Below are 17,772 nucleotides of genomic sequence, written 5' to 3'. Positions count from 1 at the left end.
CAAGCCTTTGCTTGTCCAGGCCATTGTTGGCCTGACTTGCACCATGTTTACCTGGGAGAAGATGAGACTGCTGGGAACCTTTCTTGCCGTGGACAGATTGCTGCTGCACAACCAGGCAAATTAAGCGGAGCCACCACCTCCGCAGAGAGGAGAGTGATTCAGCTGCCAGACATCCGATGTATCTAGATGTGCCCAGGTTGGTGCCCAGGGAGTTCCTCAGCATTCCAGGAGAACAGCTTTGATGAACACCCTCAACCTCTGGAATACAGAGCTAGGCAGGGCACTAGGCAGGATTGCTCTGAGTGGCCAACCCTCACCTGCCAGTCCCAGGCTGCCCCCTGGTCTTCTGAGCAGCTTCATGACATGAAGTGGGTGATGAGACACACTGGCACTTTGAGCAGCATAGCCTGCTCAAAGTGGCCCAAGAAAGCATGTACCCATGGAACCTGTGCTCTGCTCTGTGGCAATAACAAGGGTGAAATGGTCTATTTCTCTGCCAGATGTCCATGCTTGGAAGGGGTGAAGCAGAAGACCTTGTGAGCATGATTATGGTCCTCTGGCTGATGAGGTCCCCCGGGAAATAGCTCAGAGGTGGAGCCCACAAGGAGAGAATCCAGGGAATGATGGAGCGGTCACCAGGAAGAGTGCTCCCTCATGGGCGGGAGAGCTGCAGCCCAGGGACCTAGGTGTTGGTCCATTTGCAACTTTATCTGGCACAAGAGGCACTGAAGGTCACTGACCTCTCATTACTAGATCATTAGTGTTCACTCTACGGGGGGGGGGCTGCTGCCCTTGACCACCCAGAGATATCGGCTGATGCCAGAAGCCAAGGGGCATATGCTTATGAAACAGCCTTGGACCAGACCCCTCCCAGGGATGCCCTGATCACTAGTGTGTCCCTTAATGTAATCCAAGGTGCTGGTTGGGGCCCTGAATGTCTTCCAATTTTGAGGGGCAACAGGAACGTCATAAAGGAATATGGAGAGAAGGAAGGAAGGAAGGAAGGAAGGAAGGAAGGAAGGAAGGAAGGAAGGAAGGAAGGAAGGAAGGAAGGAAGGAAGGAAGGAAGGCTTAAGGGAGGAGAACTGGCAATTCACTCCTGGTGGGAAGAAATTCAAGATAGCCCCCTCCCCACCCTTGCTTGGAGTAGGAGGAGGCAGCTTTCAAGATGTGGCTGTGACACTCACTGTAATTAAGCAGCTTTCCCGGAGGCTTTGCGGGATCTGTTTCCTGAGCTGGCCTACCTCGAAGGGCGCATCCATCCCATGTCTGCCATGACGATTGCAGCCTCTTAAATGAGACCCAAATGGAGCAAGACAGTTTTGTGCTGCCTCCGAGCCAAATGGCCATGTGGATGCTGGTTGCACCACCCCCCCCCCCTACAGAAGGGGAGGATCCAAAATTGAGGTCTCACAACCTGGCACTTTCTCTTTTCATGCCAAGGTGATCCTGCCCCACTTGCCTATTACCACAACATGATCCCTCCACTTCCACTTCCCCCCTAGCCCCCGCCAGTTCCAAGGAGGCAGCTTCCCCCACCATGGACAACCCCAGGATGGGCCAAAACTGTTCTACTTCGCCCCCCTTTACCTTGTCTGGGTCTGGAGGTCTGCCCTTGCAGCTTCAGGCCCCCTCCCTTGCGTCGCCCGTCCCTGCCCAACATTTCTTGGGGGGGGGGCTTGGCCCTCTCCTGGGTTCCCTCCCTCTGGCTCCCCATCTTCTCACCCCCTATTCCAGTGGGGCAAGAAGAGGGGCGGTTTTATGTTCCCGCTTTAACCATCTTCTGACAGATTCAGAGGCGGCAACAGCCCATCCCTCTTTCCTCATTGTGACGTTACCTCAGTGCCACTCCTGGGCAAGTGGGCAGCTGTGGAAACTGAAGTGGTCGATAAATCAGCCATAAAGTTTCTGCAGTGGCTCTCTCCAGAACTTTCTAGCCCTGCAATCAGTCGATCTCTTCTTCCACTTTATCTCCCCCACCTGCAACTCTTGAAACCTCTCCCCTCTCCCCCTCTAAAATCTTGCTCCCACAGCCAATTCCCTCTCCCTTCCTAGCCCCAACTTACCAGCTCCTGTTTCCCCTGCCATGCCTTCCCATTCCTTTCCCCCCCCCTCCCGCACCATCCTTCTGTCAGCAAACACCTCCTGCTTCCTGCACAAATCCATTCCGCTTATTTGCTCCCATTTCTATAGACTGGGGGGGGGCAGTTCTTGCTCTGGTTTTCTGCCCTTTTTGTATAAATTGCAAGTCTTCCCTCCGTTTCCCCTTGTTGCTTTCAGATCCCTCCTTCTTGTGGTTTCTTGTGGCTTAGCATTTAGTACAAATAATCCAGATTCTCAGCTGACAACATAGCATCATCTGCATGCAGGTTAACTTGCTAAATAAAATAAAACAAAATACCAAAGGGTTCATGACACACACACACACACACCCTGCCCGTCCCCACACACAATGCTCTTTAATGCCAGTTCAAACATTTAATGTTATTGGTTAATTCACTTTCTATATTTTGCATTCCATGTCTCTATCATCATCTGATGAGCCATAAATATTGACCAGGGCTGCCTGTTGTGCCTATTGTCAATCAAGGCTCAGTTAAGAGAGGGATAGAATCAAGATCACATGAAATGTTAATACCACTTTACAAGGCCTTGGTAAGGCCACACTTGGAATACTGCATCCAGTTTTGGTCATTGTGATGTAAAAAAGATGTTTAGAAAGAGTACAGAGAAGAGCAACAAAGTTGATCAGGGGACTGGAGGCTAAAGCATATAAGGAATGGCTGCTGGAATTGGGTATGTCTAGTTTAATGAAGAGAAGGACGAGGGGTGACATGGTAGCAGTGTTCCAATATCTCAGGGGCTGCCACAAAGAAGAGGGAGTCAAGCTATTTTCCAAGGTGCCTGAAGGCAGGACAAGAAGCAACGGATGGAAACTAACCAAGGAGAGAAGCAACCTAGAACTAAGGAGAAATTTTCTGACAGTTAGAACAATTAATCAGTGGAACAACCTGCCTCCAGAAGCGGTGAATGCTCCAACACAGGAAGTTTTTAAGAAGAGACTGGACATCCATTTGTCCGAAATGGTATAGGGTTTCCAGTCTGAGCAGGGGGTTGGACTAGATGACCTCCAAGGTCCCTTCCAACTTTATTATTATTATTGTTGTTGTTGTTGTTGTTGTTGTTATGGATCATCGCACAGTCAGCCAGATGTTCAGACTGGATTTGGCATTTTGTTTACCTATCGAGTCCTTACCAAGGACCTGGGATAGGCAGATGTGGATGTTTGATGGTGTTACAGGTATCGTCGCAGGATGGAAGCAGTTCCTAGTAAGGCCGCCTTTTGCAATTGACTAATAGCGAATTTGTCAATACCAATGGTGTTCAAGTGGTGCTCCAGTTGTTTTGGAATTGCACCCAAGGAGCCTATTATTATTATTATTATTAATAATAATAATAATAATAATAATGTAAGGTTACAAACAGAATAACAGAGCTGGAAGGGACCAATTAGAGGTCTTCTAATCCACCCACAGGCTCAGGAATTCTGGGAGTTGAAGTCCATGAGTCAAAAGAGTCAAGGTTGCCTACCCCTGCCCTGTCCCATTTCAAACAAATGGCTGTCCAATTCTCTTCTTTAAGACATACAGTGATGGAGCACCCACAACTTCGAGAGGCAACTTCTGTTCCACTGATTGTTTTCCCTGTCAGGAAATTTCTCCTTATTTCTAGGTTGCTCCTCTTCTTGATTAATTTCCATCTGTTGCTTCTTCTCCTGCCCTCAGGTGCTTTGGAGAAGAGGCTGACCTCCCCTCCCCCCACCTCTTCTTTGTGGCAGAGTAAGAAGGTTAAGGTCACTGCTTTGGCCATACCTGTTCCATGTACCGCCACAGGCCCAGCACAGGAAGTTCCAGTTAGTTTTAAAAAGTTTCACAAGTGCAACTAAAGCAGAATTTTATCGAATATAGGTTGTCCTCAACTTACAACCTGTCGCTTAGTGACCATCTGAAGTTTCAATAGATCTACCTGGGGAACCTTAATGATCTGGACGCAGTCTGGTAGTCGACTCCCCCCTGCAAACACATGACCACATTTTGGGTGCTCAGCAAGCGGGTTGCATTTGTGGCCCTTGGCACCCAGCATTTATTTCGCATTTTCAGCAAAACTGCACTCGTAGCGGCCCATAGCGGCCCAATGCCATTTGCTGATCAGTTGTCCCTCAAAAAAGACACACAATCAGTTTGGTCACAAGACTGAGCTTTTTATGATCATCATCACAGCTCCATCACAGTTGTAACTCGAGGACTACCTGAACACCCAGCTGTCGTGTACAAGCCAGGATGTCCAGAATAGTCTGTTACTTTCCAAGGTGACGTCCTGCTGCCTAACACCCCAAAACCAAGAAGAGATGAAGGGGGCACTCAGACCTATTCGGAAAACTCTGGGATGATATTTATGCCTTAGATGTTTGTACAGGTAGTCCCCAACTTATGACCACAATGGAGCCAAAATTTCTGTCACTAAGCAAGACGATTGTTAAGTGAGTTTTGCCCCATTGGATGACCTTTCTTGCTCCAGCTATTGAGGGAATCACTGCAGTTGTTGTTAATAACATGGGTTTTTAAGTGAATCTGGCTTCCCCATTGACTTTGCTTGTCACAAGGTCACAAAAGGGGGAATCACATGACCCCGGGACGCTGCAACCGTCATAAGTGTGAGTCATTTGCCAAGCGTCTGAATTTGGATCATGTGACCCTGATTTGGATCATGTGCTGCAACGATCATAGGTCTGAAAAGCGGTCGTAAGTCACTTCTTTGAATGCTGTTGTTACTTCGAACAGTCACTAAATGAACTGTTGTATGTCGAGGACCATTCATCAAAATTCTCCAGGTGCTCCAGGCAGCGCAAACCATAAGGTCGCCATGCAGGGGTGGAAGTTTGTGGCTGGTAACATTGCTGGAATCCAGACGTAGAAGGAGAGGCAGAGAAAGGGACCAGGGAGGGACCAGCTTTTCCTCACAGCCCCTCCTCTCCCCCCTTCCTCGGGGGGAGCCCCTGAATCCAGCACCCAGGAGGGAGACTTTGGGGCCCCAGGAGAAAGAGACCCCCTTCAAATAAGCGTTGTGTTGTGGGATGTCTTTTCTGTTTGATCTCTTTGAGGACTCCAGGTTGCGTGCAGTGCAATGAGCGTGGGTCTTTCTTCTTTTCCCAGGTCTTGACCTCCCCCACCCCAGTTATGGACGGGGGAGGTTCTGCTCGCTCCTGTCCATCTTCAGAGAAAACTGGAAAATCAATCACTGTCTGCCCGATGGATCCTCTTCCTTCCCGCTGAGATCACCATCACCATCTTCACCTGAAGATCCCCACTCACTCTTTGCACAAGTCCTGTGCCAAGGGACATCAACAAAACGCCTGCAGCTGAACGCCAAGCACAGCAGAAAGAGGAGCTACTACAAAGGAGTGGTGTCAAATCTCCCTCCCCCCCCCCTCCCCGTTGCCTCCACATCCTGAAGGAGGACCAGATGTTCATCTAGGTCAAATTCAGCCCTGACCAGCTTCTTGGCTTCGGGTTTCTGGGGTCAGGGCAAGTAGCACAACTCTCTCTCCTTCAGTTTCCCTCCATGTAGAGGTTTTTGGAAGTCCCTGTCTTTGCAGCCAGTTGAACAAATTGTCTTCTGCGCGGCACCTTCAGTTGGGAGGTTTCTTTTTAAAAATGAGCTGGATCAAAGCAAAATCAAATGTCAAAATGAAATGAAATTGGACAAAGGAGTTAGTCAGCCTGTAAGCTGAAGTATGGGGTGGAACAGGATATCCCTTGGCTGATCAATAATTTAGAGACAACTCGGTGAAAAGCTCAACTCCAGGTGTAATGGCTTGGTAACAAGGCAGATTTGGTGTCTGTCCGGACAGGCACTGAAAATAAACCTGCGCATGACCCTAGTGCCCTTCGTCCATCTGAAGCAGTTCCTCGGGGGCCCAGGGCTTCACTGGACCCGTGAACACCGCTAGAATTGTCCTAGGTCCAGTCAGACAGCCTCAAGGGAATATCAGGGCTGGTGATACTTAAGGTTAAACTAGCTCTCTGGTCAACCCTCTTGGTAGAACCCCAAAGATTAGTCGGTGGACTGATCTTTCTACGCAGATCTCCCCCCTCCCCCCAAAAAAGAGGGAAAGCAGGAGTGGTCAAAATAGGCTGCAAGACAACCCCACGGCTGCCCAAAGCAGCAGCTCAGCCAGACTCTCTTCAGCAGCTCTGGCTGGACACAGCCACTGTGCTCAGGACACCCTCTGCCGACCTTCGTCCACCCTTAGCTAAACGTCCATTGATGATCCCTGCTCAAACTGCTTGGGAAGCAGAGCTGAGGACCCTTTGGGGAGGGGGGGACAAGCAGGGCTCCTTGAAGTGCTGCCAGACTCATTGGCTGCTTTGGCTGCACCAGGTCCTGGGCCCAGGAGGGCTGGCTAAGAGGGTCACCAGGACCCTCTGATCTAGCTGATCTCTAGCTGAGCAGAAGCTGCTCAAACGGAGAGACTGCTGCCCCCTGCTGGGCTCCAGGCGCATGGCGCAAAATCAGCCGATGGGTTCCTGGCCTTGACCAGCGGCTCCGGAGGGTCCTTTAGGCCAGCCCTTTGCCAGGATCCTTGTGACTCTCCAGAGTGCCCCTCCAGCAATATTTCTGGCAGGAAAGCCCCCCCCCCCACCCCATGCAAGATTTGAAAGTGGATAAATTGGTGCTGGGGAGGAGCCTTCATGCCAAGGCCAGGCAGGGTCTCCCGTGTGTATGCTTCTGTCTGAGGGCACCCGTCTCTAACGAGCTCTGCTGGATGGAGTGGCAGAGTGCCAGGCACTTTTCTCGGGCATTATTTAGGTTTATTAAAGAAAAGAGGGAGGGGCCCGTGAGAGAAATGACACCGAGTCTCTCTCCTCTATAGTGGGGGCATCTGCACAGGCAACCTCTTACCTCCCACCTGCAGGAACAGGTCAGTCCTTCGGGGGGGGGGGCAAGGCCAGGAAGAGGCCGCCCCTGAAATCCTGGGACTGCCCTGTTGATCAGGGCTCTAGAAACAGAATCCGGGAAGCCAGGCAGCTTTTCTTCCCCCCCACCCCCACTGCCCTTGTCGTAAAGCAGTGGTTCTCAACCTTTTTATTGCCGCGACTCCCCCCCACCGGTCGTAAGTCGAGGACTACTCAACCGGTCGTAAGTCGAGGACTACTCAACTGGCACAGCACCGTTTGCAGAATGGGACTTTTGGCGGGCTCAGCAGGACAGAGACAGCCTGGACAATTCCTATTAGCTTTTGAAAGCCAATAGAATTAGACTCTATTCAAGAGAGTCTATTCTATTGGCTTTCAAAAGCCAATAGAATAAAAGGGAGTAGCACAGCTAAGGAAAAGGAGGGGGGGGGGAAATGGCGGACTGCGTTGTTTGGCGACCCCCGTGAGATGGTCGTTCGACTCCAAATGGGGTCCCAACCCACAGGTTGAGAACCACTGTCCTAAAGAGAGCCACTTAGTTCCCTCCGATACCCCCTCCCTTACCGGGCCTGGTCCGTGTTTTGCCAGCTGTCCCCTCTTGCCTTCTCCCAAGGTCATCTCCGTGGTTCCTACCAAACATGAGCCAACTTGCACCTGGACGGTGTTTTCACACTGGTTGCTACCGTCCTTATCCATGTACAAACACTCCCCTTGTCTTCACCTCAACCCAGATAATCCTCCAAAAAGCCTCTTTGTCAGAAGGCAGATTAGAGCCAAACAGACTAATTTCATCAGGGAAGCGTTACCCAAACAGCTCACAGTAGGAAGATAGGGGCAGGCCCCCAAACTGGTGACTGTGGCTGAGATGGGTTGGGGATCCTCTCTTGTGCCACTTGCTACGTGGCAGAATCCTTGGCTGTGTTCTGCCTGGAAGACCTCCCCTAGCCGGCCGGCCTGTGGCTCTGGGGGGGGGGGGCAGAGAAAGCTCCATGTGGTTCTGGGAGGGACCTGATCACAGCACAGGACAGGCATAACTTCCTTTGGGTTGCTGTGAAATAAAATAGGTCGACTGTGTGACCACCTGGGCAGGTCAGGCTACAGCCATCTGGAGGAGCCCACCATCGGGGCCAAGGACTCCTGAGGATGGGGATGGCGGTCATCCAGCATCAACCCCTGGGGAGAGTCCCCGTCTGCTCAACCTCCAGGTGCAGGAGCTTGGCCAAGGATTCTGCCACGTAGCAAAGCAGGTGGCACGGGAGAGGATCCCCAACCTGTCTCAGCCACAGTCACCCACAGCCTGCCACCTCATTGACAGAGCCTCTGGCCACGTCACAAATTCCAGGAGGATCATCACTTCGGGGTTAGGGCTAACAGAGGACTTAAAACAGGACAGTTCTTCCATCCTTGTTCAGCCAGGATTTCCTAATACATGCCAGGATTGACTGTCCATCCATCCATCCATCCATCCATCCATCATCTCCAAGTGAAGATGATCTTGGAAATGGCATTGCTGTCTGCCCAGAGCTGCAGCCTGGGCCAAGGTCTCTAGCGGTGCCACCAGCTGGATCCAGGGAGGGAAGCCAAACCCCAACTGCTTCTTTCCACTCCCCAACACCCCTGCCCAGGGCTCCACTAGGTCTTCCCCTACCGGTCACCCCCAAAATGTTTTCCCTTCTACGCTTTCTGCTCAGTAGCCTAACAAACATCTCCAAGAGTGGGTCAGCACTCAGACTGCTGCTGTTGCTGCTAACAGCCCTACCCCGATTCTCTCAATTGCCCCCAGACCCTTGCATCCACACCTTCCCTTTCCAATGGCTGGTGTCCCCTCCTCATCATGTGTGTGGGTGTGGGGGTGTGTGTATGTCAGTGATATCTCTGTGGTGTTGCAACACTCCCTGGAGAAGCCCACGGCATGGACCTCCAAAAGCAAATCGTTAATACTCCAAAGCAAAACAGGAATCTGTGGCAGAAGGAACTGAGGGGGTAGCGAAGAAAGGCTGAAGGTAGGAGGGGGGGTTCTGAAAGGGGAAGGGGCAGGGAGGCTGCTTGGCCACTTCATTTTCCAGCCTGCCCTCCCCTCCACCCGCTGCCCGCTTCAAGGCTTTGGCAGCTTCTCTCAGCCTGGACAGGGCAGAAGGCTGATTTCCAGGGGCTTCTGAAGGGGAGGGGCCCAGCCCTCCTCCTGCCCCTTTCAGCTCCCCACAGAAAGAACAGCTACCAAGAGGAGCCCATCCCAGCCCTGCTCTGACCTCTCCCCTCAGCCCCTTTCTCAGCTGGCATGTCCAGGCGGTGCCAACCTGGCCCTGCCCGTTCCCCCCCCCCCACCTCCTTTGTGCTACCCCTGCTGCTGGCTGAGTTGTGGGGACGGAGAGGGGGCTGCCCTTCCCTGCTCTGCCTCCCCCTCTCCTCCCAGACCTGCCTACTAGCCCTGGCCTTTCTGCCCCCAGAGTCATGCAGGCTGCCAAAGGAGAAATTCCGAGGGAGACCCAGCAACCTTGGCAGAGGGCACCTTGCCAGTCTGGCCCTTCTTGAGAAGAAGGGGCACATTCTGAGGCACTTCTAACGAAAGGCTGCTGCGGGGAGAAAGGGGTCTCTTTCCCCCCAGCATTGAAGGCGGCCAAGATCTCCCCCACCACCACCATCCATGCACCAGGCGGCTGGTCTGCGCTCAGTCCCTGCGCCTGGTGGCCTGCCTTTATCCCCCTGCCTGGCAAGGTTGGCAAGCTTCTGCCTGGCGACGGTTCCCCTGGGCAGCAGCTGCCATTCCGGCTCCTCCCCCAACACATACAAAGCCCTTCCCAGCCAGGGCTCAGGGCAGCCGCTCCACCAACCATGGCCTCAACGGCGTTTGCCCCCAAACTCAGCCAGGTCCTGATGACCCCAGAGCCCCACTACCTCCCTGGGTAAGTGTCTTCCCGTGTCCCCCTCCCCCGGCTCCCCTGGCCGTTCTGCGGGCCTGGCTTTGGCGCCTCCACGGCAGTGGGGCCCAGGGGGACGAGCCTGGCTGGGGCTCCCGCAATGGGGAGGCCGGTTGGCAATGTCCAGGCAGGGCGCTGGAGGGGATCTCTTCCAGGTCGCGCAAACAGCCCCCACCCACCCACTCCTCCGCCAGTTGCTCCATAGCAACTCGAGGGCGAAGCTCAGCGTGCGAGTCCTGGGCGGGCGGATTCCTCGCGTGTGCACGAGTGGCGGAGGAGGAGGAGGAGGGCGTGAAACCGGCGAGGAAGAAGGGCGCCTCTTTCCTTCCGCCCGCGGAATCCGCCGCGCTGGAAAGCGGCGGGAACCCCCCCAACACCTTCCGGCCGGAGCCAAGAGCCCGACTTCAGCGGGGCAGTGGCGGCGGCGGCTGCGGAGCTCTGCGCTCCGGCTCTCGGCTGGCTTTCGGGCAAGTTCAACGGGGCCAGTATGAGGCCGGCCGCTGAGTTTAGCGGGGCTGGGGGGGGGGAAGGGCCGCAGAGCCGGTGAGCCCGGGAGCGCCGACGGGCAGGAAAGTTGACGGCTGCTTTGGGCGGGGGGGGGGGTCTCCTCTCCCGCTCCTGTCCTTGCAGCTACGGCGGCTACTGTCCCCGCTACAAATTCACCCTGGGGCGGACTTACGGGAAGTTGACCTCGCAGCTGCTGGCCGCCCCCAGCCGCTCTGGCCGGCTGCTCCTGCAGCCCAACTGCTCCCTCTGCGCCGCAAAGGAGAGACCGGGGCACGGCCGGGGGTCCCGGGGCAAAGGCTGCAGCGCGATCCCGGGTTACACGGGTAAGTGGCGCTGGCAGGTCGGGTCTCCCCCAGCTGAGAGTGTCAGGCGGGCCAGCTGAAGAATTGGGGGAGGGGGCTGACATTTCTCGGTCCCTTGCAGGAGGGAGTTGGGGATGGTCGGGACTCAGCAAAGCAAAGGGGGGAGGGGAAGGTTACACTGGGTGTCCTAGTGGGGGGTAGCCTAGACACAGCCTCCCCCCCCCATCAATTTTGAGCACCTCAGATGGGGCCAGAGCTCCCAGTGCCAGCAAGCCAGTCCTCCCTCTATCTGAGAGGGTGGGGAAAGGGCACCAGCCCATCAGCTGTGCCCCATGGTGGTGGCACTGCCCAGAGCAGAGAAGCCAGGTACAAATTCCTAGCTGAGCGCAGTGCCTCACTTTGCCTTCTTCCGGCTCTCCTGTGTCTCCTGGCAGGATTCATTCCCAGGGCCCAGCACCATTTTGCCAAGACCTACGGAGAAATCTGCAGGCAGGCTTGGCTGGAGTTTATGCCCCAGCAGGAGCAGGGGGACCGTGGCCGGGGCCAAGCCAAGGAGACCACCAAAGCCCCCCAGCTGGAAAACAGAGTAAGTGGCAGGCAGGGCAGGTGTAGGCCAAGGGGTGGGTCTGGGGACTTCCAGAGCATCTCCTGGAGAAGGGCTGAATCCCCTCACTGAGGGGGCTCTCCTCCAGCCCCAGCTGTGAGGGGGAGAGGTCCCTGGCATGCCTGCCCATTTCAGAGGAGGCTTGAGGTAGAGACAAAAAGGGGCACAGCCTGAGCTCTCCTCCCAAAGCTTGTGCAAATGAAGGCTTCCCCTGCCTTTCACACCCCAGCAGAGGGTCCCCAGCTGGGTCATGGCTTGAGTAGGGGGACATGAGGAGGGTGCTTTAGTCTCCCATTCAAAACCTCTCCTTCCCTCCCTTTCCTTCCTTCCTCCTTCCCTCTCTCTCCTTCCTTCCTTTCTCTCCTCCCTTCCTCTCCTCCCTCCCTTCCTCCCTCTCTCTCCTTCCTTCCTTCCTCCCTCTCCTCCCTCCCTTCCTTCCTCTGCCTCCCTCCCTCCCTCCTTCCTCCCTCCTTCCTTCCTTCCTCCCTCTCCTTCCTTCCCCCCTCCCTCTCCTTCCTCCCTCCTCCCTTCCTTCCTCTCTGCCTCTCCTTCCTCCCTCCCTCTCCTTCCTTCCTTCCTCCCTCCCTCTCCTTCCTTCCTTCCTCCTTCCCTCCCTCCTTCCTCCCTCCCTCCCTCTCCTTCCTTCCTCTCTGCCTCCCTCCCTCTCCTTCCTCCCTCCTTCCTTCCTCCCTTCCTTCCTCCCTCTCCTTCCTTCCCCCCTCCCTCTCCTTCCTCCCTCCTCCCTTCCTTCCTCTCTGCCTCCCTTCCTCCCTCCCTCTCCTTCCTTCCTTCCTCCCTCCCTCTCCTTCCTCCCTCCCTCTCATTCCTTCCTTCTCCCTCCCTCTCCTTCTTCCTCCCTTCCTTCCTTCCTCCCTCCTCTCCTTCCTTCCTCCTTCCTCTCTCCCTCCTCCCTCTCCTCTGCCTCCCTCCTCTCCTTCCTTCCTTCCTCTCCTCCCTCCCTCCCTCCCTCCCTTCCTTCCTTCCTTCCTCCCTCCTCTCCTCCCTTCCTTCCTTCCTCTCTTCCCTCCCTCCCTCTCCTTCCTCCCTCCCTCCCTCTCCTTCCTTCCTTCCTCTCCTCCCTCCCTCCCTCCCTCCCTCCCTCTCCTTCCTTCCTTCCTCTCCTCCCTTCCTTCCTCCCTCGCTCCCTCCCTCTCCTTCCTTCCTCCCTCCCTGATGCTTTTTGTGTCTCTCTGCATGGGTGTCCCCCAGAACAACAACAATGAAAAACAAAGAGCATTTGAACCCTTCAAGACCTATGCTAGAAGCTGCCTCCAATCTTGAAGGCAGGCAGTGCATGGGACCACAGGGTGCTGCTCTTCTGGGGCCCTTCTTGGGGCCCTCTGCCTCCTCTGCCAGATGCTGCTTCACTGAGAGGAGCTGTCAGGTGTTCAGAGGCCTCCAGGAACTCACGGCTGGCTCTGCTCTGCTCCTAGCCTCTCCCTGCCCTGCCCAAAACTGGGACTGCTGCTGCTGCTGCCGCCACCCCAGCTTTCCAGGCCCCAGGAACGCCCCTTGCGCTGGAGAGAACCTTTGTTTCAGGTCAGGCTCCTGAGTCCTAGGGGAGAAGGAAGCAAGCATGTCCCAGAGAGTAAGAGCGTTTCGCTCGCAGGAGAGAGGCTGAAATGGCCCTTCCCACCAGGCCAGAAGCAGCCAATATCTGTGCTCTTAGGGCTTCCCAGCCTCTTCTTCCCTGCCCTCCCTCTGGTGTGGCACCAGTTGCGGCTTCTGCTGCCCCCCTTCCTTGCTGCCACAGCCTACTTAGAGCCAGGGCTTGCGAGTCTCTTTGGGGGTTTCAGGGCCTTGTTTGTTAGGGCCAGGGGCACAGGGTGCCAGGGTTTGTGGCTCTGCAGGCAGAGAGGTCAAAGGCAGCCTGGGAGCAAAGGGGCTGGCCGAGAAGACCGAGTGGAGGGAGAGTGAATCCAGAGGTACCAGTTAAGGGGATTTACTTGGAGGCAATTTGTGGAAATGTGCCTTCTGAGAAAGAGGCAGTTAGCGGGAACAATTGTGGTATGTGTTTGGGGGTTCAAAAGTGAGAGGGAGTCTTATGCTTGGGGAAGCTGACAACTTGATGCCGATAGCTTCAGAAACACCTGGCTGGTGGGAACCAGCCAAAGCTGCTGCTGAGCCCAGATTGCCCACCTGCGGGAGGGCCAGGGCTGGGCTCCCTTGCAGGAGGGGCCTGCAGGTTTAAGCTCCCTGACTTTGTCGCGCAGGCTTCACCGGCTTTGTGCCTCGCCTCCAGTTCCTGATTGGAGCAAGCTACCCCATTCTTGCTCGGCGGGCAAGGATGGAGTTTGATGAGATGCTGCACAAAACGGGGCAAGGCTCTTCGCAGAGGGGGGATCCCCTCCCGCCCCTGGCCAAGACATACCCCACAGACAGGGGCCTCCTTCCCCACTATAGAGGCTTCGTGCCAGGTGAGTTCCTTTCCCCCCACTTGCCCTCCCCCGTCCTTTGGATTGCACCTCCCCACCATACCCTGCACGGCCCCGGCATCTTTCATCCGGCTCTGGGCAAGTTGACCTCCTGCCAGAGAAGCAGCCCCAGCACCGGAGGTGGGATTTTACTCTGCTGCACCTCTGATGCCAGAGATGGGAACTGGCAGGAGTGGCAAGCATCCACAGTCCCGCTGCACCCCTCCCAGTCTGTGCCCGTGGAATGAAGCACTGCTGTGCCACAACTGGCCAGGCAGAAACTCCAGGGATCGGCAGGCTTGCTCGCACCCTCCAGGCCGCCTTCTGAGCGGACTCTTCCACAGCCCCCTTGAGAGGCCCATAAAGAAGATTCCTGATCCAAATCCACCTTTGCACAGATTCCCACCAGCCCAGCTGCAGAGGGTGCCAGTGCTTCTCTGGGAGGATCCCTTGAGCTCCAGGCAGTCCAGCTATGGGTTGGGGGCCCTGAGATATGCAGCCGATTCACTCAGTTGGGACAACAGCCACTAATCCAGTTAAACCACCTCACCAGTGGACTGGACATCCCAGTGCCACACCAACCAGAGGCTGCCCACCCGGGAGGACGGAGGGTCCTTGCCCTGGGCCTCCAGAACATGCCAGAGTCCACAAGCCCCTGCAGGCCCACTGAGGCTGACCAGCTCAGCAGCATTCTCTGGAGGGCAAGGAGAGTCCTACTTTTCAGCCCCCCCCCCTCAGTTCCTTGTCTCAGAGGCCTTCGGACTGTCCAATTTTGAATGACTGTTCACAAAATGCTGCTAAGGGGATAGCGGTCATTTAACCCAGAGCCCCTTAGACTGGGGGTGTCCAACTTTGGCAGCTTTAAGACTTGTGGTCTCCATGTCGGCTGGAGAATTCTGGGAGTTGAAGTCCGCAGGTCTTAAAGTTGCCAAGATTGGACACTCCTGCCCCAGGCTAATTGGATTCAGAAGGACACAGCTGCAGCTCACAACACTTTTCTCACCACACTTTTGACCCCATGAAACAAACTGTACTTCGGCACTCTGGATTATAGTAACTAGATAAGCCTCATGTGTGACTGTGATCATTGTGGCTTCCCTAGAAAACGAGGGCATGTCTGCTGTGCCTAATTCTTTCTAGCATGCAGCCCCACATTGGTGGCCATGAATTCTGTCCTGGAGGGGGGGTGTCTATGCCCCTTCCGCCTGTGCCAGGGAACAGGCTTTGTTGTTTTCTTTCCCCTTGGTAGGCACCTGGCAGCAGTCAAACAAAACACACACACAAGGCCAAAGCTCTGCTTATGCACACAGAACATTATTCTGGTTGTTCCGCAGAAGGGGGGGGGAAGGGGCCCCTTCTGGTGGGCTGCAGGCACTCAGAGGAGAGCCTTGTGGGCAGCAGGCCCTTAGAAAAGCCTCAGTGCCCCATTTTTGGCAGGAGAGGAAGTTCCGTTCTGCCAGCAACACATGGCTGGAGTATGTCCCCCCTGGCGTTTTCCATGGCTTCTGCCAAGAAGGGCTTTGTGCAGCTGGGTTGGTGGGCGTGAGGACCTCATTCTGCCTTCTGCACGGCTACTTCTGGGCACGTGACCAGCAGGACTGTCCCTGGCAGCCTTGCAGCTGATTTGCTCCTCATGAGCCCCTCTTTCCTGCTCCATCCAGAACTCCTCCCCCCCCCCCGCTGGGTCTACAACCCCTCAACTGGTCAGATCTTAGACAGAGGTTGGGGCTCCTTCAGGAACCCCAACGGACCCAGCAGTCATAGAGCCCTTCACGCTGCCCCCTTTTGCTCAGGCGGCTGTCCAAGCAAGCTCTTCTGGATATGCGTACATTCCTCCAGAGGGAGGGGGAAGGGGGCTTTCCCCAGCAGGTGTTGCTGAGGGAGGAGAAACAGAGGGGGAAATCCCCAGTCCCATATGCAGTCAGTGCCTCCCCTCCCCACCCCGTTCCCAAGGCAGGAGCCACGTTTGTGCCCACCTGCAGCTCACGGACTGGGGAAGTGCGCCTTAGTGCGCTGTCAATCACATGCCCACCATTATGTCCATCTGCCAGCCTCCTTCGGCTTCCCCTTCAGAGGCCCCATGCCTCCTTCCCAGCTTCCTTTGCAGATTCCCGGGCACTGATGGCATTAGCTGTGGCTGCGGATTGGCCCACAGTGGTCACTACTTCTCTCTCTCTCTCTCTCTCTCTCTCTCTCTCTCTCTCTCTCTCTCTCTCTCTCTCCCTCCCTCCCTCCCTCCCTCTCTCTCTCTCCCCCTCTCTCTAAACCCAGGTTACAAATTCCAGTTCGGCCACACCTACGGCCATCTCACCCATGACGCCCTGGGCCAAACCACCCTTGAGAAGCAGGTGCTGGATGTCACACAGTAGGGGGATCCGTGGCTCCCTCCCCAAGGCCCACTCTTGGGTGGGCCGTGTCCGCGTAAGGCAGACCCTGGGGTGCTGGTGCCAGAGGCTCTCCAGACAGACCCGGCAGCTGGTGGGTGTGAAGGAGGTAGAAGTGGAGCCTGTTCTACTTCAGTGGAGGCCAGCTGTACCCCCTCACCATGTGGACTGCAACTGCCTTCTCTCTTCGGGTGGCATCTAGATCCCCCTCTGACCTTCTGGGGCACAAAGGGCCTTTCACCAGCCTGCTACAGGTCCTGGCAAAAGCCTTCCTCACAATGTTAACCCACGCTTTGGTGATCGCAATCCATTATAGGCGGGGCTGCCCTTGATGATAACTAGACCCCATTGTGGTTGCTGCACTGGGGTGCTGTGGGAGGGGGTGTGTCCAAGGCGGTGCCGGCCATGGGTCTACCTTGGCAGCACAGCCCTCCCACCTCCCAGGGACAGCCACGGAGCACAGAGAGTTTGTTAGGAGGACACAGTTCAACAGCAGGTCAAACCATGGCTTCCCAGGCTCTTAAGCCAGAATGGTGGCACAAGAAACAAGCCAACTCCACGGCAAACTGCATCATCGCAACCTGTGGGGTTAACTCGCACATTTTAGGTGGCAGCTGAGAGCACACCATCTGAGTGCCCAGGATCAGAGGCCCCCAGCCAGTTCTCTGCCAGCTGATCCCTGGCACCTTTGCCATGCCTGCCCAAAGGGTGCTGCCCATGGAGAAGGAACCCTTTACAGCAGGCTCTTCAACAGTAGCAGCTTTACGACTTGTGGACTTCAACTCCCAGAATTCCTCAGCCAGCCAGGGTGGTGGGCACCAAGGGGAAAAAAAGGGGGGCTGCTCTTTATCTGGACTTGGGTGAAGGGTATAAAGGCCATTTTTCTTGGAAATAAGCAACATTCAGTTGTGGCAGGTTCACCCAAGCCTAACCTGGTTAGGTAAAACACCAGGCCTACCAACCCTAGTGCGTTTTATGCCCAAGCAGCCTGCTGGGTTAGTGTAGGGCACATTCGATTCCAAGAGCTTGAAAAGAGTGAGTTCAGTTGCCAAGGTGGGCCCATTGGCACACTCACTGGGCAGGGATCCTGTCCTGCTTGCGGCAGAGTGAAGGCCCCCTCCCTCCTCCCCCTTTCTCCAACTGCTACAGCACATTCGGGGCACGTAAAGGCTGACCTGCCTTCCTTGGGGTTCTTCAAGTGACCCCTCCAAAGGGACACCAGTCCAGCTAATTCCTTCTGAATGAAGCATCAAAAGAGCTTAATTGTGTAAATGGGAGGGAGTTTTTGGGGGTTAGGGGTTTTTTTGGGGGGGGAGAGAACCAATGTCTTGGCCCTGCAAAGAAGCCGGGATGGGGGGAATCATCAGGCATGTCTGTCAAGGGAGCTTGTAATCAGCACCTTTTTTATTAATACGTGTCATAAATAAAGAAATAAATAAAGGCGAGACACCCTGTTCTAACGCCGGAAGTATAAATTAAATATGGCGCCACCCTCGCAACACCGGCAGGACTGAGGCCTGCATTCTCATCTGTGTCCTCTGAGGGGACGAGGCGGGCAGGCAAGAGCCCCACCCAGCCCAGCCCCAAATACTGACTGGCACTGCCCACTGGCTGTGGGGGAGGGGAGCCCCCTTCCTCCCCAATGGTCAGAACACAACCCAGGAAA

At 55.5% G+C, this 17,772-nt stretch overlaps 2 protein-coding genes across 2 annotated transcripts in view; one reads left to right on the top strand and one right to left on the bottom strand.

The window, feature by feature from the left end:
• Nucleotides 1-4,641: 4,641 nt before the first annotated feature.
• Nucleotides 4,642-17,772, bottom strand: part of RUSC2 (RUN and SH3 domain containing 2) — a 49,629-nt gene continuing 36,498 nt past the window's right edge. Inside the window, exon 12 of the mRNA XM_039369005.1 lies at nucleotides 4,642-5,719. Coding sequence (XP_039224939.1) covers nucleotides 5,581-5,719 — 139 coding nt within the window. The 3' untranslated portion in view covers nucleotides 4,642-5,580. The remainder of the gene's footprint in view (nucleotides 5,720-17,772) is intronic.
• On the top strand, nucleotides 9,730-17,398 carry FAM166B (family with sequence similarity 166 member B). The gene is made up of 6 exons (XM_039369010.1): nucleotides 9,730-9,880; nucleotides 10,526-10,725; nucleotides 11,139-11,290; nucleotides 12,742-12,847; nucleotides 13,522-13,725; nucleotides 15,994-17,398. The coding sequence occupies exons 1-6, from the start codon at nucleotides 9,810-9,812 to the stop codon at nucleotides 16,089-16,091; spliced, it is 831 nt and encodes a 276-aa protein (XP_039224944.1). The 5' UTR covers nucleotides 9,730-9,809; the 3' UTR covers nucleotides 16,092-17,398.

Source organism: Crotalus tigris, unplaced genomic scaffold (genome assembly GCF_016545835.1).
Source record: "Crotalus tigris isolate CLP2741 ecotype Arizona unplaced genomic scaffold, ASM1654583v1 scf7180000020963.25688851:1431469, whole genome shotgun sequence".
Lineage (NCBI taxonomy): Eukaryota > Metazoa > Chordata > Lepidosauria > Squamata > Viperidae > Crotalus > Crotalus tigris.
This window is presented reverse-complemented; position numbering and strand designations above follow the sequence as displayed.